At 40.7% G+C, this 10,017-nt stretch overlaps 1 protein-coding gene across 1 annotated transcript; it reads left to right on the forward strand.

Moving 5' to 3' along the window:
- The first annotated feature begins 556 nt into the window (after window positions 1–556).
- On the forward strand, window positions 557–9,086 carry bbs2 (Bardet-Biedl syndrome 2). The gene is made up of 18 exons (XM_041038431.1): window positions 557–614; window positions 1,150–1,283; window positions 1,412–1,639; window positions 1,779–1,904; window positions 2,649–2,711; window positions 2,908–2,985; window positions 3,242–3,346; window positions 3,665–3,751; window positions 3,884–4,019; window positions 4,296–4,435; window positions 4,570–4,699; window positions 4,797–4,968; window positions 5,518–5,647; window positions 5,840–5,959; window positions 6,470–6,607; window positions 7,001–7,113; window positions 7,547–7,695; window positions 7,877–9,086. Exons 2-18 carry the CDS (start codon window positions 1,167–1,169, stop codon window positions 7,981–7,983), a joined length of 2,139 nt encoding a protein of 712 aa, XP_040894365.1. The 5' UTR covers window positions 557–614; window positions 1,150–1,166; the 3' UTR covers window positions 7,984–9,086.
- The last annotated feature ends 931 nt before the right edge of the window (window positions 9,087–10,017 follow it).

Here is a 10,017-nt window from a genome sequence, read left to right on the forward strand (position 1 = left end):
GTTTGTTTAATGTGCTGGTAACTGAGTTTTATGGGTCAGATCTGAATTGGACAATGTGATCTTAAAAGTCAAACGAGTTATTTATTCATTTTTTGACTACTACTACAAGTACTACTACTACTGCTACTATTAATAATAAATAATAATAATAAATATACATGTCCCTTTTTCTTTGCCTTGACTCGTGTACTTAGATGAGAATCCCAACAAGGAAGTGCAATCATCCCCTGAAACCTTTAATATCAAGACTGAGCAAATGTTTGCTACTTAATATAATTCTGGGAAGTCTAATCTATAACAGTGTATCATATTTTACAAACTGACAAACTGTTTGTTTTACAGGTCAAATGCAGATCCATAGATTAGCTATAGTAATAAACAAAAAGCGGAGTAAAAAAAATACAGTGTTTTTCTCTGCAAATATACTTGGTTACACTTCAACACTTCTCACAGTCCTGTGCAGAAAGTGAATCAGAATCTTTTATTTTGAAAACAGCAGACAGGAAGAGGTTGTTGGCAGGGAATCGTCTGTGACCTCTCGCTGCGTTGTGGTATCCAGCTAGCTCTTTAGCTGGCCAGCTAATTTAAACGTTCGCAGTTGAGGAGGGTACCAGGTGAGCCTGTTTGCACAAACTAGTATGCTTTTTGAAAAGACAGCGATCTTCTTTTCTTTGGTCTCGTCAGTAGTTTGGAGTTATTTCCGGCGGCATTGCAAGCCAGCGACGTTATCTAGTTAAGTCAGACTTGCAAGGCAATGAAATCAAATATAGGTAATTATATTTCCTTCGAAGCATTAATACCGTAGTCGCTGTTAATACTGGGCTTACGGTTTGTTGAACGGTTTGTCTTTGTTGTACAATTCGCAGTCTTGTACAGCAAACGACAGGGAGATTAGCCACACGAAAAGCTTTAGCTTGCCACTCTGTGTTGCTAGGCAACAGAACTCACCAGTGGATGTCTGAGGTAAAGCCTGTAATTACATTAGTGTAGCAAAATCACGCGTTGTCACTTGGTTATACGCACAGCAATCTGCAGTCCTGTGCTTGATTTTCCAAAATACTAACTTAAAAAGAACTGAACTGATAAATTACCTTGTGTTGTCTGTCGCTGTCTGTCTGCTGGTCTCTTCTTGGCTCTTGCCTGATTAAGGATATACAGCAGGCACCATGTTGGTCCCTATATTCACTCTGAAACTGAACCACAAGATTAACCCTCGCATGGTGACCATTGGGAAGTTTGATGGAGTCCACCCATGCCTTACTGCAGCCACACAGGCTGGAAAGGTGAGGGAAATGAACATTACACACACCTACTTGTTAACTCACAACTACACCTTTCTTACTTTAATACTTCCTATACTTAATATGTTTTCACCTCATGCCCCCAACTCTCTTCTATTTCTCTGTAAAAGGTTTTTATCCACAACCCTCATGGTCGTGGTCAAAGACCCATGGCCCACCGACTGAGCCAGAGCACCCAAGACTCTGACATCTCACTGCTCAACATCAACCAGGCAGTCACTTGTCTCACAGCAGGAAAGCTGGGACCAAACACCACTGGGGACACATTGTTAGTGGGATCCCAAACCAACCTACTGGCCTATGATGTCCACGACAATGCTGATATATTCTACAGAGACGTGAGTGGAGTTGGGAAGAATAGGGGCAGGGCTAACTTTGGACTGACACTGTAAGGTTAAAAACAGGATAAGAGAAAATAGTTAAAGTATCAATGCTTTACAAACACCTCGTTTCTGTTTCTGCTGTGTGGTGGTGCAGGTGACCGATGGGGCCAATGCTATCGTGTTGGGGAAACTTGGGGACATTGCTTCTCCTCTTGCCATCATTGGAGGGAATTGTGCCTTGCAAGGCTTTGACTATGAGGGCAATGACCACTTCTGGACAGTAAGAACCAAGACAGTACTTTGAAGTGCAAAATAGTAGATTTACTGTAGTAGAAAAACTGAGATAGACTTTAAAGTCAGACTCAGTTTTTCATACATACAAGTTTCATTCAGATATAGGTTGGGTAGAACACAGTTCCTACAATTTAGCATATGAATGCAGCTGAACAAATACACATCTTTAGGATGAGCTAAGCTCTCTGAAACTGAAACTGGACGTCTGAAGCATTTAGTGAAATACATAATGTGAAATATTGGAGTTAGTTATTAGTCACTAATCATGAACTCATACAATCTCATATAACTACACTGTTGCCCATAAAGTTGGAGTAAAATATATTTAACCTCTTCTCATGAAATGATAATGTGATTTATTCTTGATAGATAAAGTGTATATCTTCTCAAAATTGTATGGATCAGTCTCTTCCAATGTGATTACTGACGTGTATAAATAGGAATAAAAAGAAGAATGTGTCTGAAAACAAAATTATTCCAGCTTTATGGGCAACAGTGTATATTCATTGTTATCAGAACATATTTGTGCTTTGTATTTCTGAATATCAAACCATTTGCTAGCCGCATGTGGGACAGATTCGTGGCATCAATTCTATTTCATTAGGCAAATGTATCTTACATGAGTACATAGAATAAGTATGCTACAATAATGGTTCAAGTCCTGTCAAGAACTGCCATCCCTTTGATCAACATTTCTGTGAGGTGTAATCATGAAGTGTCTTGTTCTTAGGTAACTGGAGATAATGTCAGATCTCTAGTGCTCTGTGACTTCACTGGGGATGGGAAAAATGAGGTAAGTCCTGACTGGCTGGCAGTCTGAGACATACGCCATGTGGCCACTGTTTTGTTGCTCCTGTATTCTGTAGTTCTCTGTTTACAGTTTTGTGAAATCTGTGTATATTAGTTAAATGAAAATATCATTCATAATACTGTAATATGGTAATTTGTGCATTTAAAAAATGTCCTCAGATTGTCCTCTGTGTTTATAGCTCCTGGTAGGATCTGAGGACTTTGACATCAGGGTGTTCAAAGAGGATGAGCTTGTGTCTGAGATGACTGAAAATGAGGTAAATAGATGTAACACATTGCACTCACTCTGAGCTTGTTGACTGAAAAGAAAATTAATTTGCTTTGACTATGTTGTGTTTTTTAAGTACTTTAAATTACATTTTGTACAGTGGGAAGTAAGATAAGAAATATGTTATAAAGTTATGACTATTGCACTGGTTACTGATATGTTGTAGATTTTCTATTTTGTGCTGTACTGGAGCAGAGCAACGCTTTTTGACATGAGAAGTGTTCCCTCTGTCCTTCCTCATACAGACAGTCACGTCATTGTGCCATATGCATGACAGCAGATTTGGCTATGCCTTGGCAAATGGCACTGTAGGAGTCTACGACCGCACTGCCCGCTACTGGAGGATCAAGGTACCATATTGAAAATGTATTTTTGGACAAGGGCTTACTTCTTTAGACAGTAAGGATAAAAACAATTAAATTCAACTCAAATTTGACTTTTGGGGCGTTACAAATACTATATGTGTAACTTTTTTTTTAGCTTTTCATGCTGAAAGCTTTAGGCCTGTTTGTTCTGTGTCTGTGTCTCTGCCTTCTATAGTTTTTATTTGGCTTATCATTTCTTTTACCATTTGAGCCATCACGAACATAAACTCCCCAAGTTTACCAAGCACTTAAATGTCTCAGTTTCCTGTTTAATAATGTCTAATAATGTCTCTCCTCACTCAGTCAAAGAATCATGCAATGAGCATCCATGCCTTTGACCTGAATGCTGATGGGGTTGTGGAGCTTATCACTGGATGGTCCAATGGAAAGGTCAGCACACAATCAAGAAACAACCTCTCACACTTCAGGAATGTGATTTTTCATGACTTTTTTTGGACACAACATTTGATTCTTGTCTACAAGAAGAGAGAGTTCATTCAAAACACTCCTGTTTTCTTTCAGATTGATGCTCGCAGCGATCGCACAGGCGAGGTCATTTTCAAAGACAACCTTTCCTCCTCTGTGGCAGGAGTGGTGGAGGGAGACTACAGGTTGGATGGACAGAAACAGCTCATCTGCACCTCCATTGAGGGAGAGGGTATGTTGTGTGGGAGGACATGTTCTGGTTGAATATGTGCGTTTATATGTTTCTGTGGTTATTATAGATAAGACCTTTATTTATGCTGTACATGCTGTCCTTTCATGTTATCACTAAGTCTGTAGTAGTTATGTGTTCAACAACTGTCATAAAGATGTTCACATACGTTTTTTAAGGGTCAGTTAACTCAAACTGAAAACGGATCTTTCATCTGCCCCTAATGGCATCGAGCCATTCAGATACTTTGTCATTGTTGTCAATGTGTGTATCCTGTAGTCCGTGGTTACCTGCCAGCCAGTAAGGACCTAAAGGGCAATCTCATGGACTCTAGTGCTGAACAGGACCTCGTTAGAGAGCTCAGCCAACGCAGACAGAATCTGCTTCTTGAGCTACGGAACTATGAGGAGAATGCCAAGGTACACATGTTGATATCTTCTGCTGACTCTGAAACAGAGTCAGCAGACATAGATAATCACAGACTTCATAATTTACATTCGGCTATATATTACTGTATATGCTAACATCCACACAAACTATCATATTGTTTCAGGGTGTGTCAGAGACAAACAGTGGGATGGGTGTAATACCAGCCAACACTCAGCTCCAGACAGCGCTGTCAGTGAGACCTGCTACAGAGGCCCAGAAGGCTCATGTAGAGCTCAGCATTTCAACACCAAATGGTAGAGTTTTCTTTAGCAGTTGAACTGAGAATTTTAAACATTTCCAAGACTGAGTAAATACTAATAATCCCTGAATCTCCCCTCTTATCCTGTACAGAAACAATTATCCGCGCAGTGCTCATCTTTGCAGAGGGAATATTTGAGGGTGAGAGCCACGTTGTCCACCCCAGTGCCCACAACCTGTCAGGCTGTATCCGAGTCCCCATCGTCCCTCCAAAAGATATACCAGTGGATCTGCACATTAAAGCTTTTGTTGGAGGGAAAACTAGGTAGGACGCGTGTGAGTGCTGTTCTATAACATCAGTTAAATTTTAGCTAATTTTGTGAATTCATTGTGAATGAGACGTGGCTTTGCAGTCATGCTCCCCCCGCTGAGCTTGACAAACCCCAAAAGCGCCCAGCTGCACAGCAGTGGAAATGGAAACACTCCACAACATGAAGGAACTTTAAACTTTTTTAACTTTAACCAAAGCAGAGGATAAGCTGATCGCTGTAGTCTTCAGCTTCCCATTTCCCCACAACATGTCCCTAAGGAGTTACCGGGACATAAAAATGAAGAATGATGTGTGGAAACATAGCACTGACATTGTTTGTGTGTCTGGTGGGAGCGGATATGTCAGAAAACAACTCTCCAGTCGTAGCAGAAGATGTAAATAATGTGCTCAACACAACACGTCCCCAAAACTACAGTTTTTTTGAGAGGACAGTTACTGGCAACTACTTTGTATCCGTATGTGTAAATGCACCATTTTTCTCCCCATGTAATGAAAACTTTTTATTTTGTCTCCTCTGCACTTTATTCTTTCTGTCCTCTCCAGCACACAGTTCCATGTGTTTGAAATCACTCGTCAGCTGCCTCGTTTCTCCATGTATGATATCAATTTTGACTCCTCAGCTGCCCAGCCCACTGGAAGGGTCACATTCAGCATCAATGACCGACCACAGAGGGTAGGCTGTCCTGGTGTCTCTCTCTGGGAGACAGAGAACAATATAGAGAGTGATTCTGATCAGTGCCCTGCTACAGTATGTTGAAGGCAGTGACTTGCCAAGATATGTGTTTTTAAATTTAAATCTAATCTGATCTCTCTGGATTTCTGTATATGTAATAATTTACATGTATGTCCGTGTGTTTGAATGTAGGTGGTGATGTGGCTGAATCAGAACTTCCTGCTTCCAGAGGGAGTAGAGAGTCCTGATGTCACATTGAATTCACTAAGAGGAGGGGGACTGTTGTCCATCAGCATGGCCAGCAATGGACAGGTACACACAAACACACAACAACAATTATGTTTTTAGCTTTAACCTTAATTCAAAATGATGAATGTTTATTGTTACACACTTGATTTTTAATGCTTTTCCACAACAAGCTGTAACTTTACATTAGCAAGAGAATCAGTGTACTAGAGCTTTATGGTTCAAAATAAACTTGTATACACAAAATCTCTGGGCAGTTAACTCAATGGGGCTCCTTTATTTGGAAATACAAGAACCAACAGTCAACATTAAAAACTGATGTTCACACAGCCACTTTAGTTTTCACATTTTATTCCAGTTTGAACAGAAATCAGGTCAGTAGTTGAAAGTAATGAATTCTGTTTATCATGCTATGTAGCATAAGATCAAATTATACCATGCACAGCACTAAACTTGACTTGTATTTTACTTTTCCGATTAGTGAACATTTATTTGCACAAAGTTACAACAGTCCATGGCTGGTGAATCAATTAAAATTACTCAGTTACATCATTAATTCCTAATTTGTCCAATCAGATCACTCTGAGAAGTGATGACATTGACCTGGCAGGAGATCTGGTCCAATCACTGGCCTCCTTCCTGGCGATAGAGGACCTGTCAGCAGAGGCAGACTTCCCTGGGTACTTTGAGGAGCTACGCACTACACTGACTGAGGTTTGGCTTTATTTTGGATTAAAGTCTCTTCTGTCAGACATTTACAAGCACATATGAAGCTTATTCCACTATAACCCCTGGACACTTCATGTTCATCTTTATCGTCTTTCCTATATATCATTACCTACAGAATGATTGTTATGGGTATCATATGTAAAAAGGCTGAGAGAAGCAAAGTTACACATGAGATATTCATTCTTTATTTGTCAAAAAGGAGAACATAGTGGATCTAGTTTGTGTTCCAGTGATGGAAAAGGAGTCGAATGTTATGTCTCTACTACGTGCATGAGCTCATGAACACATTGCAGCCATGACTTGTTTCTAAAGTACTCCAGAAACAGGGTTTTGCTTCTGCGCTGTATTAATGTTTGGTCTTAAATATCTGTATTCTAGGTGGATGAGTTCCACTCTGTCCATCAGAAGTTAACTGCAGCTATGGCCGACCACTCCAACTACATCAGGAACATGCTGGTGCAAGCAGAGGACGCTCGGCTTATGGGTGACATGTGAGTTACCACAACATTCATACAGTACGACTTAATTCAGTGACAATAGAGTAAACTAGTCTCATGCATAATGCCTGTGTGTGAAACTCATGGACAACACTTTAAACTCTGTCATAGACCTTTAAAGCAGACATACTGACACATCACTGTAGAAAAAGCACACGTGTAGTTAGTAACATTTAGGTCTAGGTTTAGGTCAGCTACTTTCAGAGCCCTGGTGAACCCATGTGTGTTCCACCTGTGCTTTTAATACTCCGACAGTTCAGAAGGTTTGCTGCGAAAAATATCTGCTGTATTTCTCAAACTCTAATGACTTCTGAATCAAAGTTTTACCATAGATAGATAATACTGGTATTATCTAGTATAAGACTAGTAAACTCACAGTTGTGTCTTACTGCACGTCTTCTCTCTCTTTTTTCTGTTCATGCTGTAGGACAACTATGAAGAAGCGTTACAGGGAGCTGTATGATCTAAACAGGGATCTTATCAACGAGTATAAGATTCGCTCTAACAACCACAATGCCCTGCTGGCCTGCCTCAAGTCTGTCAACCAGGCCATACAGCGGGCTGGTAGACTCCGAGGTAGGTCAGTGTGTGTGTGTGTGTGTGTGTGTGTGTACAGTATTGCATGTGGGCTTCTGTTTTTATGTCCAGTCATATTGCAGAAAGCAGTCTGATTAATTATGTTTGTTTCAATCATCTATTTAACCTTGTTTGCAACATGTGTCCTATTTATCTTTCTCTTTCCCTTCATCCTTTTCAGTGGGTAAGCCCAAGAACCAAGTGATCTCTGCCTGTCGAGATGCCATCAAAAGCAATAACGTCAACTCACTCTTCAGGATCATGAGAGCTGGCACTGCATCCTCCTGAGGTTGGAAGGAGGGAAGGACGCAGGACTGGATCAATAGATTGAACTAGAGAGGAATGCTCATTAGCACAACTGATGAGTACTGTAATGGTGAACTTCATCTGTTTCAAGCATGGCACCAGCATGGATGATCCTGGGACAAGAAACGTGTGGAGAAGACTCTAGGACTCTGGAACGGGGACACTGTTGTAGCCTTAATCCATCTTTTTCCATGACTTAGTTTTAAGCAGCAGTCTGGCAGCAACATTGGCACCGGCTCCTTGAAACTTGAAATTCTGCTAGCTGAGAAACAAAAATGCTGACCACAGCTTTAGTTCACTGGCAAAACTGTCATCCATCTCAGTCTGTCTCTGTGGCTGTGTGGAGGAGCTGATGTTGTTCAGTCCAGCTTCGCTAGACAAGAGTCAGAATTAGTGTAGGAGTCAGCAGGTAGGAGTGACACAACTGTTTAGAGAGTTCAGCTGGACCAAAACAAGAAGTGCAGACTGTGACCAAACTGTTTCTCAAAAGCAGTGGAACAGATACACAGTCTGACAGTGACGCTTTAGAATAGTTAATCGTAAGTCGCTGATCTGAATGTTTCAGCGTATAGGTGCTGTCCAAAATTACTGCAAAACAAAGAGTTAAACGTGATGTTCGTTGAATGTACAACAGGTGGTCCAGGTGGTGTTGCACAAATGTTTAAGAAAAATTGTCCAAATTGTCTTGTTTCCAGAAAGAAAATGAGTTTGTGCTGGACGAGCCCTCAGACTGTTTAATTCAGCTGACACACTGATGTTTAGAGACAGCACAGCTGGAGCAAGACAGAGAGCAGCTTCCTCTCACATATCGAGCGTCGTGCCATTGAAATCACCGGTGGCCCTGATAGTTCTGTGAGACAGCCTGCTCAGACCCGGGTCTCTGCTTCCCAGCTGTTGTGTTTTTGTGTGGTGTTTGTAGCCAAAGAAAACTATTTTAAATTAATGAATGTCACAGAGGACCAATGTGTTTTCACTTGTTTACCTTTTGTAGATTGTAGGCAGAGATTATAAATGTAATGTGGTTGTGGCAGAAACTATTATTAAATTAAACATTTGTGTTACTGTTGACTTTGTTTCAGTATTGTAAGGGAGGGAGGGAGAATTTTTTTCTCAGAAAAGTTGACTAGCTCAGCTGTTTACTCTGAGTGTACCTCTGGTTCGATTTGAATGTGGAAGCCTAGAATTAGTGTGTGTTTAAAAACAGTGAATCCTCTTCTTAAAAGAGCAGCCAAACATTTTAGTCTCTGTTTCTCACACTGAATGTCTTCTCCTGTCTAATGGTCTGAGTGTCTCTTTCAAACTGCAGAACAGATGTTAGGCATCTTTATCTTTAGCGAACCAACAGCCAAAGTCCACAAAGTCAACAATTTATTTAGGTGTGATATTCCTTAAAGGCATCATAAACACTGGGAAAGTGGTTCAAGTTTTCATAATACTCAGTTATTAGGGTGAACAGCTGCTTTATACTGGCAGCAACCTCTGCTGAAGCAGTTGAGGGTTTACCGCTTTGCTCAAGGACACTTCATCTGTAATTCATATAATTTTCAGTCACTGGACTTGGTATTTAAAAAAGTAGCAGCTGAACACACTCCTGATGTTCTTTTGTTTTTACAGTCGAAATGAAACATTGTTCAGAAAGTTCGTCCCAACTCTCAACCCAACTCAAGTTCCCACAAAGGTGTTGCACTTGCAGGTTGCGCTTACTTTCACCTTCTGTCCAGTTCATCTCAAACCAGCTCCATGTGGTTTAAGTCTGGAGACTGTGCTGGTCTTCATCATGTGAAGCCACTGTCTGGTTCTTCTAACGTTTTGGGTCATTATCTTGCTGCAGGATGAAGCTCTGACCAACCAGTCTGTCTTCCTTTGATACTTCTGTTTTTCTCGTCATTCTGACAGAAACATAAAGGACTATATCCTGCTGTACAATATTCTCCTAATAAATTGTTCCAACACTGCCTTTATACAGACAGATGGTTTGTAAGTCATAAACAAAAGTTGGGTCACCTGTGTGAACTG

This window comes from Toxotes jaculatrix, chromosome 5 (genome assembly GCF_017976425.1).
Source record: "Toxotes jaculatrix isolate fToxJac2 chromosome 5, fToxJac2.pri, whole genome shotgun sequence".
Classification (NCBI taxonomy): domain Eukaryota; kingdom Metazoa; phylum Chordata; class Actinopteri; family Toxotidae; genus Toxotes; species Toxotes jaculatrix.

Excerpts from the sequence above, each read along its gene's own strand:
- bbs2 (XM_041038431.1), top strand. The coding sequence starts at position 1,167 with ATGTTGGTCCCTATATTCACTCTGAAACTGAACCACAAGATTAACCCT. Across the intron at positions 4,700-4,796 it reads CAGCATTTCAACACCAAATG|AAACAATTATCCGCGCAGTG; the intron begins GTAGAGTTTTCT and ends TATCCTGTACAG. Across the intron at positions 5,648-5,839 it reads TCAATGACCGACCACAGAGG|GTGGTGATGTGGCTGAATCA; the intron begins GTAGGCTGTCCT and ends GTTTGAATGTAG.